This window comes from Meleagris gallopavo, chromosome 20 (genome assembly GCF_905368555.1).
Source record: "Meleagris gallopavo chromosome 20, MGAL_WU_HG_1.1, whole genome shotgun sequence".
NCBI lineage: Eukaryota > Metazoa > Chordata > Aves > Galliformes > Phasianidae > Meleagris > Meleagris gallopavo.
In genome coordinates, this window is record NC_139423.1 from 1090368 (window position 1) to 1107061 (window position 16694).

The window sequence follows — 16694 nt, forward strand, 5'->3', positions numbered from 1 at the left end:
TTGAAAATCACTTTTTCTTTCCTCCTTAAGGAAAGCAGAGCCAAGCAGAAGCAAATCTGTTCCTGCCTCTAGCATCATGTGAAACTGGAGCATCGTGTGAGCAGTGCAGTCTTTGCTGCAGTGAGGAAGATGATGCCCAGGAGAAGGCAGCAAGTTGCTGTTCATCTGTAGCTGCACACGTCAGCCTCGCTGTGCTGGGTGAATATTTCAGTATCACAAATGCTGAGAACAAATAGGAGACTGAGTCCGAAGGAGGCCAGTGTCAACCCTGGGCTTTTGTAAAGCAAAAGAAGATGGGCTGGGACTGTTTGCATTATGGCTTTGCCAGGGGATGAGTACATACACAAACCCTGTGGAGGCTCTCCTGCTGCTCCAAAGAGTGCACAGTCTAGAAACAAGTGCAACTGCAAACAAGGGAATTAAAACAGGAATCTGTCCCGTTCAGTGTCTGATGCTGTAGTGTCTCTAAATGCAAAGATTTGGAAAGAGCTTTGAGTCATGCTCTCCCAGTGCTGCAAATAAAGCTCATAAATGATCTTTCTGCCACTCCCTCCGAGTTCTCTTAACCCAATGCAACTGAGCCAGAAAAGGTGGAAGGACTTCACAGCCTCCATGGTGGTGTGTGAGCCCCAAGGGCAGTGCATTCTGCAGAGGCTCCCTGGATCCCTCCAAGCAGTGGATGCCTGCTGGGGAGTGGCTGGAGCTGTGAGCAGAGGTCAGCAAGGCAGTGCTGAGCACAGCTGTCAGTGCAGGAGAGCAGGTGGTGTCAGAGCCAAAGCCAGTAACTGCTTTTAGAGACCTAGTTAGAAAGCACAGCTTGCTACTGCAGCTGTCAGAAATGGATCTGTTTTGCAGTGCATGTGAGGAATTTGGATCCCAGGTTACTGTTGGCCAATGCATACCTTCTTCTCTCTCATTTCTGGCTTTGATCTTGGAATAGATCCTGACAGCTCTTGCTGATGTGTGTTTCATTTGACATCCACAGTGTGTCATCTATATGACAGGGCAAGAATTAGCCTCCTCGACTTGAAACAAATATATTTGAGGTAGTACGAAGAAGAAATCCATGTTTACACAGGCAGTGGTTGCTTTGGATTGAAAAATGTACCAGGTGGATGAAGACAAGACACACTTTTAAGGTGCCCTGATTTTACTTTGGCATCTCATGAACTATAGGTGATGTAGAGACAATGATCCAAGGGACCAGGGAATGTCTAGGGACCTGTGGACCAGAAAAGGGAGATGGCTGATGGTGAGGTTTGTAAGTGAAGATGTGCTAATGTGACAGATGAGATTTAGTGATGACAAATGTAAAATGATGCATCCAGGGAAAATGAACCCTAATCATGCATTTTCATTGATAGGTCTTAATTGCACTGTTGTCACTCACATAAGAGCTCTTGTGGAGAGTTCTCAAAAACAGCAGTCTAGCACATGTCTGGAGGCAGCAAGGCAAACTGAGTGTTAGGAACTGGTAGGAACAATTAGGAAACAAAAGCCAAATAATGATTCTATCAATCCAGATTGTGGTGTGCCTCCATCTTGCGTGCTCAGCACAAACAGGCTGGCCTGTCAAAAGGCTGCAGGTAACCTAGAGAGGGTACAGGGGAGTATGTAGTATTGTCATTTCCATATACAAAATGGTTAGGGAGGAAATGATTAGGACTCTTCATTTTGGAAAAGAGAGGGTGTAGGGATGGATGTGATGGAAGCCAGTAAAATTGTGAACGGTATTGAGAAGATGAATAGGGAATGATTGTTCACTATCCCTCATTACCAAGGAGCTACAGGTAATCAAATGAGATGAAAAGAATCCAAATGACTTCTAGGATCTGATGTAGAGGACACCTGAGATTTCTTTAAGATATTAAAATTTACGAGACTTAATGAAGGCAACCAAAGTAGAAAAATCACCTCAGGAAAATAATTAGGAGTAGGTAGAGAGTCTACAAGTTTTGGAAGATCAGATGACAAAGGATTCTTCTTAGAGGTGGAGAACCAAGGGAGCTGCATGAGAACTTACCTTGAGGAGTCTGGAGGAAGGACCTGGGGGTACTTCATCTATAGAAATGTGGCTGCACGTGGTAACACGGTAAGGTCGAGAAAACAACTGAAACTGTTTGTTGAGCTTTGGCCTGCAAGTGCTGTAGTCCCAAGAAGGACTACTGTGATCCTAAATGTATCAAGAGCAGACTTTCTTTCAAGGCTTAGGGAGTACGAGGGCAGCTGAGATGGTGAAAGGCACAATGGAAAGCCTGGTCTTTGTGAGCAGGAAGGTGATTTATGCTGATGAAAGAGGAGCTCAGCTGGAACAGGTTTAGGGGTAGCTCTGAAGTATAATAATGGGTCCAAGAGAATGGTCAGCCTCCTTCTGCTCCTGGTGGGGTTGGCAGTTTTCATGGGATTCTTAGAGATTTGTCAAAGTAGGAAGACCACCAGAGGTATTTTTGCTGATATCTTTTGGTTCTTGTTGTTCGTCAGATTATTCATAAACAGTCTGAAAAAGGTGATGTCTAAGCAGGTTGCACAGATTGTCTAAAATATGAATGCAGTAGTGATGAAAACTACAAAGAACTGTAAAGATGATACCCAGTGATGGAGATGTGAAGTGCAGGGAACATAAATGCAAAGTGATGCTGAGCTAGTTACTGTCATTCAGGAATTTGTGGTTGGTGACCCTGCACGTAGCAGGGGGGTTGAAACTAGATGATCATTGTGGTCCATTTCAACCCAGACCATTCTATGGTTCTGTGATTGAATTAAACAGTGGAGCTAAGAGTTCTGTGTGTGTTCAAGCTCTGTGCTCCCATGGGGGAAAGAAATAAGACCCAAAACCCGAGCTGAAGTTGGAGCTGAAGTTAGCAATTATCAGGAAAAGAAGAGAACAAAATGAAAAAAAAAACAAAAAAAACCACCATCTTAACTATATAAATCCATTCCAAATAAATCCTGAGCATGAAGCTATACCTCCAGCCCCTCTGCTGTACCTCAAAGGATGAAGTGGAATTGGAAATGGTGCAGGGAAAGTAACAACAAAAAGAAACCGGGGGATAAAGATTACATCATTCGGTAAAGATGAAGATTGCAAGGACAATCAAAAGGCTTCTGTTTGAGGAATTATTGAATAGACTTAAAGCTCTTCAGCCTCAAAAGCAGACAGCAGAGGGGATATCAAGGGCTTGAAATCATGAGTGGTACGGAGAAGGTGAAGCGGGCGTGATTGTTCGGTGTTTTTCCACTGCGGGAGCAGATTTTAGCAGTTGAAAAGGTCAGGCAGCACATAAAAGGATGTACTTTTTTTTTACAGAAAGCATAGCTGATCTGTGGTTCTCTGAGCTCCAAGATGCTGCGGGTGCCGAAAGGTTGGTTGGCATCCATGACACCTTAGTAATGAAGGAAAAAGTCATCAGTGGCTATTAAAACAAAGACAGAAACTCTGTTTCAAAATGTTCTTATTCCTCCACTTGTAGGAGGCTGGGTAGTGGTGTCAGGAGTTCTTACCTGGTGGTCATTTGTAGAGTTTTGTACAGTCACCTGCTCAGGCTGAAGGAGCTGAGTCCGATTGAGATGAACTCATCTGGCCTAGCCAAGCAGAGCACATCCCCAAAAAATTCTGCTGTCTGATAGAGCATGACGTGATAACCATGGGGGTAGAAGGAGATCTTGTCCTTTGAAAAGATGGCTTATCCATTGGGTGCACATGAAAACTGTTTCCTGGACTGGACCTTGTGGGAAGGGATAATGTAGACCCAAGGGCATTGGGATGAAGGCGAAATGCCACCTGCCATCCTCATGAGTTGTGTGTGATAGCCGGGGGTTGTGGCTGTTGGAGGAGAGTCTCTGAGTGAGAGGGAGTGTAATGAGGTGTGAATCTGTGACATCCAGGCAATTAAGCAATTAACAGATGATGGGCTGCCAGAGAAATCCTTATGTGGATTCTGCTGGGAATGGATGAGGATCAATCCATTGAGTGATGGATCTTCCCTTTATGAATTTAGAGCAGATCTGGAGCGGCAACTGGGACCCAAGTGCAGAACCAGACTTTTTCACAGAGCAGGAAGAGTTTAGCAAAGTAACTGTTGGGTATTTCCTATGCTGGTTTTAAACTTTAGGAAATGACATTTGAGGTTAGAGACTACGTATGGATACGGTCAGATCCTTAGGTATTGCTAAAGAGACATTGTGACAACGAATTTGATTTGGGAAATTGCAGGTTGGAGGACTGGCTTCTGAGAATGTGAGATGGGCCGAAGCTGTGAAGGACTTCAAACAGCAACAGAGCACTCTGTGTGGAGATGTCCTACTGATTACAGCGTTTGTCTCCTACCTGGGGTACTTCACCAAGAAATACCGACAAGACCTCATGGAAGAAGTCTGGAAGCCATATTTGCAGCAGTTAGAAGTAAGCCCTGCTTCCTCTGAAAAGCAGTTGTCACTGGGCATAACATGGCTATGAATTGTTGTCCATGGGGCATCCTCCAAGTAAGTAGCACCCTTCTGCCTCACCGAGTTGCACTGAGGATCAAGTCATAGCCATGCTTGTTTCCTCTTTGGGGAAGACACTGTGGTCTCCTTGCACCATGCAGGTGATTCCATTCCCCTGTGGACGGTGAAGAAGCCGCAGAGCAGCATCCCAAACATGGAGACCAGTGTCAGTTTGTGCAGGAGTCAGGGACAGCCTAGAGAGGAGATAGTATGGCAGAGAGTCTGCTTGAAAGAGACAGAGCTCACTGCCAGCACTGTGGTAGGCATGGAGAGACTCCAGATGGTACCTCATGTAAGACATGAACTCTATTCATGCTGGCCATGCCTCTCAGCTCCTGAGCTTCACCCACGTCTTGGTGTTCTTAGCAAATTGCCATCGTACTTCACTTGGTAATATTTCATGACTTCCTACTAGGTACTTAATACATCAATAAATTAACATGTGCTCGGTCTCCTGCAAGACTGAGCTTTTGCACATCATTACCTAACTGGATGTTTCAAACCCTGGTGAAATGCCAAGAGGTTTTTATGTAAGGTCACAACTTGCAGTGGTGCCCAAATCAAAAGCTGAGAAAATGAGCAAGTTCCTTAGGATGAGGGAGGAAAACAAATCATCCTGTGATCTTTAATACTAAACCAAAAGCTTGGTTAAGAAAGGAAATGTTCCAAAAAGGGCCTGACTTGGTGCTTAGAGATTTCACATAAGTTGGCTCTGTTTCCATTTGGAAATTAATGATCCTTCCTGTGATGATAACTGGCGCAGATAACTTTCTAGTTGTGGCACCCAGAAGCAGCCTCCCATGTCAGAGAAGTGTTTCTGGAACTGCAGATGCCGTTTTGCAACACAACAGCAGGCTGATGAGGGTGTTAATTATATTCTTCTAAGCTGTCATCTCAGAGCGCTGATACACAGCAGTGTGGTCTGATCGTGGCTGGGTGGGCTGCAGCTTTTCAGGGCTCTCAGCACTCTGCAGGCAAAAATCTCTGGGATCCATGCATAATTTACATTCATTCACAACAGGAGTGGAAAACACTTAATATTAGATCAAAACTACCCCGTAGAATGGTAAAACACTGATAAAAAAAACTTCTCAGTTTTTGATGAAGCTAAATTTGCTTGAATTGTTTTGCTCGCTCATCTCTGTGTTACAAGCTGTTCTCACTGCCTTGTGCTGACATATTTCTCCTTTCCCCCCAGGTGCCGATCCCTGTAACTCCATCCCTAGACCCTCTGACCATGCTGACAGACGATGCTGACATTGCAGCTTGGCAGAACGAGGGGCTGCCGGCCGATCGGATGTCCACTGAAAACGCCACCATTCTCACCAGCTGTGAGCGTTGGCCCCTCCTGGTGGATCCACAGCTGCAGGGAATCAAATGGATCAAAGCAAAGTATGGCGAAGACCTGCGGGTGATCCGAATTGGGCAGAAGGGGTAAGCATCAGCTGTGTCACATAACAGTGCCTTTTCATGGCTACCTGCCCCTTGTAGTTGATGAGTGGTGTATGTTTATCTGCATCTGCCATCTGAGCCCACTACACTGAAGGGAAACCCTCAAAAGTATTTGTGCAGGAGCTGCTTATTCATTACCAAAATGATACATTCCTCATTAAATAGAGGGTCTGCTTAGTGCTTGGCCAAGTTACCATAGGAACTCCTCAGAAAAAGAGATTGAAAAGAGCAGTGTGCTGGAGGCTGAGTGATGCACAGGACTATGCCATCCTCCCTCAGACTCGTGTTATGTTGTGTCCTGACTCAGTTTCACCATGAGTGAAACTTCCTACAACTTGGAAGAAGGCAAAGGTGAAGCTGATGCAAGGGTCACCACCCAGCTGAGCTAACTCTGTTCAGTGTTGGCACCAGCTGGGACCTTCTCATCACAGCATCCCTGCCTTTTTCTGGACACATCTTTTCTGGGAAGGCTTTTTGACACCTGGCTTTTGTCTCTGGTCAGATCACCATTTCCTGCTATATCAACTTGTACCCACTGGTGAGGACTCCCATCTGGGAAGTCAGATCCCTGCTTGGATGCTAACTCAGAGATTTTTGGCTCTTTATGCATTATTTTGCACTGGCAGTAGCTGAAAGTGACCCAAGAGCTCAGTGCTTGTTTGGGGGTATTTGGCTTTGCCTTTACTGGAGCATTGATCTGTCTCTGCTTTTATCATAGAAAATAACAAGAATTTATTAGATTTGCCCTCATGTGGGCTGAGAAGACATTTGGAAACAGCGGTATTTTTCATTAGAGCAAATTTCTGTTTCCTGGCCAACCAGGTCACTATACCTTGCAGTTATTCAAAGGGGAAAAGTAAGAATGCTAGAGAAGGCACGTGAATACAAACCTCCAGGAACAGACCCTGTGACATTCATATGCTGCCATTGCAGACATTTGTGCATCTCTTTTTCCCCTCCTGACCACATACACAGCAGGCAGATACCCTGAGAGGGGAGTCAAACATTGCAAAGGGGCCCAATTCCCTTGTGAGGAAGGAAGAATTATATGATAGTCCCACTGCCCTAAACTCATCCCTGACCCCAGGGCACAGCAAGGATGCAGTCTGCTCTTCTTCTTGCTTTTATGCAAGGTTAACTGCACCAGTGGCTTCTAGGGGAAAACAAACTACTTGCAAAAAGACCTCACCATCTTTTCTTGGGAAAGAAGATGCAGCTGTTACTGCTTGTCCCCTCTCCCTCCTGGACAGTGCCACTTTCAGCATCACTTACTGCCACCGTCCAACCCCTCTTCTTCTCTGCCATTTCCTGACATGTGCATGTAGTGCAGCACAGCTGGAGCATCCCTCTGTCCCTTCGTGGCCTTTTTGCTGCGATGCATTTCAGCCAGCACCAGCCTTGCTGTACTGGGTGCTAAGGCTGTCTCCACAGGTATCTGGACACAATGGAACGAGCCCTGGCTTCAGGAGAATTGGTTCTGATTGAAAACCTGGAGGAGTCCGTGGATCCAGTTCTGGGGCCGTTACTGGGGCGAGAAACAATCAAGAAAGGAAGGTGAGCTTTGGGAAGGCTCTGTGGCCCGTGTGCTTCCATTTCTACCCTTTTCCTGGTGAGTGTGCTTTGTGTTGCTGTGCTCTCCTTTCCTGACCTCATATAGTATGCTTCTCTATGGCAGCACTAACACCTTCCCTTCAAGAGCGTTTAAATCAGGCAATCACAGGTCATTCACTCATAGGATGAAATAAATCTGGATTTTTCATTTAGCTGGACAGCACCGTTCAAAGCTCATGTGAAAGTGAGACCTGCGATCCTCCTCTGGGTTGGGTGACCTTGGTGTCTGTAATTGGCTATCCTGATGCTGGATTATGACCAAAATAGCTATGGCTGTTATGAAGAAAAGGTAACCTTGGATTTTAGCAAACACTGTGCATCCTTTGTGATTACAGCTGCAGATGTATACATTAGGAATATACATGTGATTCTAATGAGGGCAGGTTCTTGGTGGCACTGCCTACCTCCTCAGTACCTCACACTGCAGCAGGAAATGACAGAAATCTGGCTGGACTCTGAATCTCATCTTCCTTCAGTTCCGCGGGGACTGTTTTTGTACTTAACCGTGGGCTTTTTGTTTTCCTGCACCTGTGTCAGTCCCAGTCCTTTGTGGCTGACCCCACAGACAGCTGCTGGTGTTCCAGGGCAGGAAGTAGAGGCTCTGCTGAGTGCTGCCAAGAGTTGCTTGTGCTGGGTGTTCTCTCTCTTCCTCTGTTTCCCAGCCGTAAAAACAAAAGAGGTAGACAAGAAGAGGCTTAGGGGACTGATGTTTGACTGGAGAGTGTATTCAAATTCCTGTGGTGACATCACTGCTTCCACTACAGCCCATCTGCATCTGTGGAAGTATCACTGTCCCCCCATGCATTTCCTGTTCCCCTTTTCCTCTAGTTCCTGTGGGTGTTATTAGATCTGTGTTCAGAACACCCATTTCCTGGAGTTCAGCCACCCAGCTCTCTGAATTTTGTACTGGATGGAATGGGAGATAGCTGAGCTCTCCCAGGTGGTGCTTCCTCCCAAGAATAGTACTGAGCTGCTCCCTGTACCCAGCCTTGCTGCTCATTGCCACCGGAGGCAGCCTGGTTTGAGCAGCACACCAGGCAGTTGTGGCTGTAGGTAATCAAAATCTCTGTGCTGTGAGGCTTTTCCTGCATGTTCCATCTTTGGAAAGAGTACAGTCTTCCATTAAAAGCTTGGAAAACTCCTGGTTTCAACTGCCCATCCCAATGCTGGAAACTTTGGCTTTCTCAGATGCACTCCAAAATTGAGGAGTGGTGCTCTGGGGTTTTTACCTTAAATCAGAAGTGTTTCAAGTTTGTCTATCTTAAATTATGTTTATTCTAAAAGTGATTTCTGTATGGAGACTGCAAAGTCCATTTCTGGTGGATTCCATTGGCTGATGCCACTGTTTGTCCCGGAATGAATGTGCACCCATGATGCGCCTTTTGCTCCAATTTCAGGTACATTAAGATTGGGGACAAGGAGTGCGAATTCAACCCTGCTTTCCGTCTGATCCTGCACACGAAGCTGGCAAACCCCCACTTCCAGCCCGAGCTGCAGGCACAGTGCACCCTCATCAACTTCACTGTCACACGGGACGGCCTCGAGGAGCAGCTGCTGGCGGCGGTGGTCAGCATGGAGCGGCCTGACCTGGAGCAGCTCAAGGTGGGCAGGAAAAGATGAAAAATAATATAAATATTTCTAGACAAATAGCATGTCATGTGTAAAGGTGGAGAGGTTGCTGAGCACCTCATAAGATCAGATTTCCCTCGTAGAATTGTAGAATGGTTTGAGTTGGAAGGGACCCCCAAGGGTCATCTAGTGCAGCGCCCTGCACTGGGCAGGGACACCCACAGCTCCATCACAGCCCCTCCAGCCTGGCCTTGGCTGTCTGCAGAGATGGGGCACCACCACCTCTGGCCACCCTGTGCCACTCTTTTTGTTTGAAACCATTTCTCTTTGCCCTGTCACAGCAGACCCTACAGAAGTGTCTGTACCCTTCTTTCTCACAGCCCCTTTAGATAGTGAAAGACCGCTCTCAGCCCTCCTTGTCTTCTGCAGGCTGCACAGCCCCATCTCTCACAACCTGTCTCAGATGATAAGTGTTGAGGGAGAAGTGATTTTCTGCTACTTTTTGTTTTCTTGGTATTTTTGGGAGCACTTAGACTGCAATTTCAAGCCTTTTTCTCCGAAAATGTGGGTAGAGAACTATTTTTCCTACTCTTCTTCTAAATGGAAGCAGGTTCACGTAATGACATTTTTTTCCATCTTTCACTCTTACTTTGGAGGTAGGATTAATCTCACTTAATTTTAGGCATTTGTGTCCCACTGTAAATGTTGTGAGGCTGATAACTAAGTTTTTCTGTTCTGGTTCTTGTTTGTAAATGGCCAAAATGTTTTCTCTCCTTTTGCATTTAAATAAATATTGCTTCTGTCTCAATGTATCATTTTAAAGAAAAGCCTTGTTGCTAACGGCACACTTAGTGATATAATGGATATGTATAATGCTGAATATTTACTGAGAGTCAGAATGAATTTAGTGCACACATTCGGTCAGGCCAGGCCACTTCTGTAATCATCTTTTCTTTAATGAGATTCTAAACTACGTTATCCATGCAGCCTTAACGATGCATTTCATTTGAAACAGGCTTATGCACTAACGAGCCAAAAGATGGCATAAAGAATACGTAATGACCACAATTAATGTGTGAGCTGTGGCTGTCTTGTGGGAGCCAAACCATCCCTGCAGCCTGGGGACTGTGGGCAGCTTCTGCTGCTGCTGGGCACTGTATGGGGTGACCCACAGCACAGAGGGGTCGCTGACTGCTGCACTGAGGGCAGCAGCACTGCTGGTAATGGCTGCTGTCACAAGGAGAGAGACTGATTCCATGTCATAGATCAGGTTGCCCAGGGCCTTATCCATCCTTACTTTGAAAGTCTCCAGGGATGGGGCACCCACCACATCTCTGAGCAACCTGTTTCAGTGTCTCACCACCCTCACTGTAAAAGACTTTTTCCTTATATCCAACCTAAATCTCCCCTCTTTAAGTTTGAAAGTTTGGGCTCCATCAAAAGAGGAGCGGCCAGTAGGGACAGGGAGGTGATTGTCCCCCTCTACTCTGCTCTTGTGAGGCCCCATCTGGAGTACTGCGTCCAAGTGTGGAGCCCCCAGTACAAGAAAGACAAGGGGCTGTTGGAGAGGGTCCAGAGGAGGGCCATGAAGATGATCAGGGGACTGGAGCACCTCTACTACGAAGACAGGCTGAGGGAGCTGGGCTTGTTCAGCCTGGAGAAAAGAAGGCTGTGGGGTGAGCTCATTGCAGCCTTCCAGGACCTAAAGGGAGCCTACAGACAGGAGGGGAGTCAGCTTTTTGAAAGCGTTGATAAGCAGGACGAGGGGAAATGGTTTTAAGTTGAGGGAGGGGAGATTTAGGTTGGACGTCAGGGGGAAGTTCTTTACAGAGAGAGTGGTGAAGTATTGGAAGGTTGTGGATGCCCCATCCCTGGAGGTGTTCAAGGCCAGATTGGATGGGGCCCTGGGCAGCCTGGTCTAGCGTTGAATGGGGAGGTTGGTGGCCCTGTGTATGGCGGGGGGGTTGGAGATTTATGATCCTTGAGGTCCCTTCCAACCCTGGCCATTCTGTGATTCTGTGAAACCATTTCCCCTTGTTCTATCACAGCAGTCCCTGTGGGAGGAGTCTGTCCCCTTCTTTCCTGTAGCTCTCCTTTAGATACTGACATGCTGGTCTCAATCTCCCCAGACCCTTCTCTTCTCCAGGCTGAACAGCCCCATCTCTTTCAGCCTGCCCTTGTAGAGAAGGTGTTGCATCCCTGAGATAATTTCTGTGGCCTTCCTCTGGACATGCTCCAACAGCTCCATGTCTCTCCTGTACTGAGGACTCCACATCTGGATGCAGTGCTCCAGGTGAGGCCTCACAGTGCAGAGCAGTGGGGCAGGATCACCTCCCTTGCCCTGCCGGCCATGTTGCTATGAGGGCCCAGCTGTCATCCACCAGTACCCTCAAGTTCTTTTTGGCAGAGCTACGCTCAATCCTTTCATCCCCCAGCTTTTTTGGTAGTAGATGTTGCCTCAACCCAGGTGCAGACCTCGCATTTGGATTTGTTAAACCTCATGAGGTTCACTTGGGCCCACTGCTCAGCCTGTCTGCAGATTGGTGTGGGATGTAATTTTCCTGGTAAGAATATTTAAGCTTATTTCTTCCTTTTCCCTCTGTATCCATTCTTCTACCCACACTTCATTCACTGACATTAAAAAGCTGTTGTCTGAGAGCTGTGGGGAGCTCCTCGAGTACAAGTGTGTACTTTGGGGTTTCCCAAAGGAGAGGTCCCTTCTCCACCTGTGCTCTAAGCAGTCACTGCTGTGCTCCAAGTCTTGTTCCAGACCACACAGGTTGGTAACAAGTCCTGCACCAGGCCTATAGCCCAGGTGAGCTGCAGGAACAAAACAGTAAGTGCTTCCAGCATCACCTGCTTCCTGAACCAGCACTGTTATGTATCAACTGTGAAATAGCAGATAATGAGCTCCACTGCAGGAATAAGAAATGATGACCTTGCTCCTGCGGAAAACAATAGCACGAGAGAGCTGCAACAGATGCAGGCTTTTGTGGGAAATACAGCATTGTATGCCCTTCTGAGGGTGCTTTTCAGACACTGCATGGTGATTACAAGCTATTGGAGCAAAAGTCACACGCGGCCTCATTAAGAGCAGCAGGCTTGCAGGCCGTGGTCTGCAGTAATAGCTTGCAAAATGTCATTTTTCAAGGCATGCTATACTTGAATGACAGGAGCTTACAGAATTAACTGTGTTAGTTTAAGACGTGTTTCAAGACTTGTGAAATATTCACCACCTGTGTGTAAGGCCTAAGGAGCAGGCCTTTGAGAACAGCCCTGCTGCAGGAATAGCGGCACACATCAGTGTGCACTGCTGCATCCTCAGGCTGGCACTGACACGAAACGAGTGTGTGTGCAGCAAGTGTGTGAAATCTCAGCCCAAATATTGAGAGATGACTTATTAATGGGAGAGTTAGTTAATCTGCTGAAAAACCTTTGGTAATGGAGCAAATACTACTCGGTTCTGTCGCTTAAATGAAGTGTGGGGATTTAAAACTCTGTACAACAGAGTAGTGTTTTACGTACACGGTCAAGCTAGCGGTTGGCTCGGTTTTTGTAGGGAATAGCCACCAGGCTTGTATCTTCACAGCATCCAAATCAGATGCATGGCTGTGCCACAACATGTTTTCTGGTCTGGTGCTTGGAATAGGTGTTCAGACAGGGGAGGTTTAAGGTTGGATATGAGGAGGAAGTTTTTCACTCAGAGGTGGTGAGGCACTGGAACAGGTTGCTCAAGGAGGCTGTGGATGCCCCATCCCTGCAGGCATTCAAGGCCAGGCTGGATGTGGCTCTGGGCAGCCTGGGCTGCTGGTTGGTGACCTGCACATAGCAGGGGGTTGAAACTCAATGATCATTGTGGTCGTTTTCAACTCAGGCCATTCTGTGATTCTACGTAGGTGTTTGCAAAAGGACCACATAGTGCCATGACATGGTGCACCTGAAATCCAGGAAAGATGCTATTTCCCTGAGCAAGCACTTGGATTAGTGCAGTCACATTTCTCAGGAGGAATTCTGTTGTGGAGGAGAAGTTCAGAAAGAAGCCATGAGAGATGAGTCTCTGTTTCTGCCATGAGCAGTGTCAGTTAGTGGGATCTGTGCAGATTAGGGAAGCAGAACAAGTGGCTGGGGAGAACCAAGGGGCATTATTTCACAGAAACAGTAGAATTCAGAAAGTCAGTCCTTGTGACAAAATGGTTGCCACTGGTCTCTATCTGCTTGGCCACCTTAGCATTATCTTTGCAAACCCTTTGCCATGGGGACTGTCCTGGTTTGCGCGGCTTCAAGCACTGCAGGCTGGCGGTCTGAGGGAGAGCCTGGGCGCAGGGTACAAGCAGCAATTGAGTGAGACTGAGTTTCCTTTCCATTTTGATCCCAAGATGAGTGGTGCTCACCTCTGGACCCTAGTGAGTCTGCTGATGTTCTCCCCATCCCTGTTTAATCCCTTGTTTAATCCAGTGGTACTGATCAATGGTACTGATAGTGGTACAGATCAGGAGAACTGATGGCTGAGTTCTCCTGGTGCTTTCTGTGCTTCTTTCCCTGAATCAGTGGCATGGAGAATTCCCAGAGCTCTGTTCATATGCAGAAATCAAAGCAGGAATAATCAATGCTGGACTGTGGCAACAGTCACTTAGAAGCCTGTTCCCCTGTGAAGGTGGTTAATCTGTTTTGTGCCTAAGACTTTATTAATTGCTTGTTTGCAGTCAGATCTCACAAAGCAACAGAATGGATTCAAAATCACCCTGAAAACGTTAGAGGACAACTTGTTGTCTCGGCTGTCATCAGCATCTGGGAACTTCCTGGGAGACACAGCATTGGTGGAGAACTTGGAGACCACTAAACAGACAGCAGCAGAAATTGAAGAAAAGGTAAAATGACAGTGATAGCTCAGAGGAAATTGTGTGAGATGTATTCTTTAAGGATTTGTGGGTGAAACACGGCTTCTTTGCAATGCTGGGCTCTTCTTCTGCTGAGCAGTGAAGAGAAAGTGATATAAATTGAAGTGCTCTTCATTCTGGCCAGCTTCAAGCCATTCAGTTCTTTGGAGCTTTTGTGTGTTAAATGGCCTATTTAAGACCCATGGAAAATGGCAGTGCCTGATGTAAAGATGATAAAATTTACACACTGTATCAAGGCGGCTTTAAACTGCTCCAGCATAATTCTGAACACATCACACTTCCTCAATTAAGTTGCATTTTAGTGCTGTCAGGGGACCGCAGTCTTTGAGTTTGTGATCTCGAGTGAGTCTGCAAAAACTTGGGTATTTTGTACCCTTCATTCCTTAGGATGTAAATCAGTTGCCAGTGTTGTCACCTACCCAGGTCACCTTGCTGGCCACATAGGGACAGTTAAGTGCATGGTGGTTTTGCCCTTATACCAGGTAGACTCAAGAAATGCATGCATCACGCCAGGATTGCAGCAGGACCCCAGTCTGGCTGTCCTCAGCTGCTGCCCCCCAGCCCTCCCATCTTCACAGCCCATGGCCATGTTACCTGCTCAGGTCAGGATCAAACTGCCTCTCACTTCATGCCTCCACATGAAGAAATGAAATGATTTCTGCTAGCTGTCTGTGGGACATTACATGCATCCAGCTTCGTAGGGATGGTATGCTTGTACTCCTCAAAGAGGATGCTGAAGGAATGCTTTGACACAACAAGGTTGACATTGCCCTATTGAATTAAGTGTTCTTGAAATGCTTCTATTTCTGAACAAGTGGGGGCTGAAAAGATGATCCCTGCCAACTCTGTGGCAGTGAGGATGAATTTTACTGATTGCACCTGGTTTTGATGAGTTTGGTACCCATGTAGAAAGCTGCTTAAGGGCAGAATTATAAGTCTGCTTTTCAAGTCAACCCTTACTCTGTTCTTGGTTTGGCTGCAGAAAAAATAACAGTCAAGATTTTCTTTCTAAGAACAGTCCTCTCCATTGTATTTATGGAAAGCAACTGTCTTCCTCTCCTCCTCTGGATTTTGTATTTCTAAATTTGTTAAGCATTTTGGAGTAGGGTAACTGAAAGTTAGTTGTCTGGACTATGCTGAAGGCTCCCTGCATAGTCAGTGGAGAGATGTAGATGCTATCAGAGGTGGGGTCAGGATACGGAGAAGTGTATTAGCTGTATTCATGGTCCATGCAGATGCTTGTTTCTGCAAGAGACTCTAAAGCTGTTTTATGAAGGAATCTGAGATGTTACAGCCCATCATTGCTTCTGAAGATGTGCCATGGAGCCCAACATGTGTGTTGGCTGTGTACAGCAGGGTAGTGCTCAGTCAGTGCCTCAGTAGGAAGGTTTGATGTGCTCTAGCAGCTCGGGTCCATGCCTAGCAGTGTGTGTTTCTCTGGGGGTTGTGCTGTGATCTGCAGGGCTGTGCCACACGTACTGATCCCATTTCTGCCATGTCCCCATGGAATGGTTTGCTGAACCTCCTGGATCAGCGCTGCGACACTTCTGACTGTGCATAGCCTGAGCCTACCATAATCCCCAGGAGGCTGGAGGATGTCGCTTCCTGCTGCTGAAGTGGAATAAAAGAATGAACAGGACTGAGATGATGTATCTGCCAAAAGGATTTTCGCTGTGTCCATCACAGCAGCTATGCTGACACCTGGCCAGGAAGGCAGGGAGGCATTAGGTGCTGGAGAGGAAAGGCAGCAAGTAGCTGAGAAAATTAGCAGTTCTCAGCTTGGGGGAAGTGTCTTATGAGCAGCACTGTCTGTTCAGTCCTGTGTTATTAATGATTTGCACAGGAGGGGGGCAATTAGCAGGAGAAACTCACTGATTATAAAAATAATTCCAGTTAGTGAAGAGCAGGAACCCTAGTGAGAACTTTGGAGGGGGAGGCTTGGGAAAACAGAGGATTGGACATGAGGATGAATGCAGTTAATGAAGGATATGCCAGAGGACAGAGGCTGCTGGGAGTGAAGGCTCAAGCCTGGTGAGTTGAAGGCAGGTTGGCCACCACTTGACCTCGTGTCTTTGTGGCAGGTAATTGCCTTCCCCCGAGCCGCAGCTTCACGGAGCTCACAGAGATGTTTTCACAGTGCCTTCGTTCTGTGTTTTCCCTCCAGGTCCAGGAGTCCAAGGTGACTGAAGCCAAGATTAATGAGGCGAGGGAGCACTACAGGCCTGCTGCCGCGCGGGCCTCTCTGCTCTACTTTGCCATGAACGACCTCCGTGCCATCCATCCCATGTACCAGTTTTCTCTGAAGGTACTGTCCCCGTGAGGCCCGTGGCAGCACTGCAGGGCAGCTGAGCCCTGATTGAGATCAAATTAGATCAGTCTTAATGAGCTTTCCTTTCTTTTGCTTGGCTTCTGTTGAGGCAAGTGAACTGATGTCTTGTAGAAAGCCACAGTCTGGCCTGGAAGTGCATTAATGGCCTTGATTACTGAACATTCCAGAAGTTTATTCGCAAAGTAGAACTTTACAAGCCATTTGTTATCTCCTTCATATTCACAGCCATCTTGGCCTGGCCGAGGAAGATGTGCAATGGATTTGAAAGAGCCAACAAAGTACTTTTTTCTGTGTATTTTATATATTTATGCATTAAGATTTAGCACAGTGTTGGGAGTGACTTGCTTCCT

At 46.8% G+C, this 16694-nt stretch overlaps 1 protein-coding gene across 3 annotated transcripts in view; it reads left to right on the forward strand.

The window, feature by feature from the left end:
* Positions 1–16694, forward strand: part of DNAH9 (dynein axonemal heavy chain 9) — a 184053-nt gene that overhangs the window by 108003 nt on the left and 59356 nt on the right. For all 3 annotated transcript variants that reach the window (XM_085240268.1, XM_085240269.1, XM_085240270.1), the window contains 6 exons: positions 4214–4402; positions 5684–5919; positions 7369–7491; positions 8946–9150; positions 13821–13985; positions 16180–16320. In XM_085240268.1, coding sequence (XP_085096394.1) covers positions 4214–4402; positions 5684–5919; positions 7369–7491; positions 8946–9150; positions 13821–13985; positions 16180–16320 — 1059 coding nt within the window. The remainder of the gene's footprint in view (positions 1–4213; positions 4403–5683; positions 5920–7368; positions 7492–8945; positions 9151–13820; positions 13986–16179; positions 16321–16694) is intronic.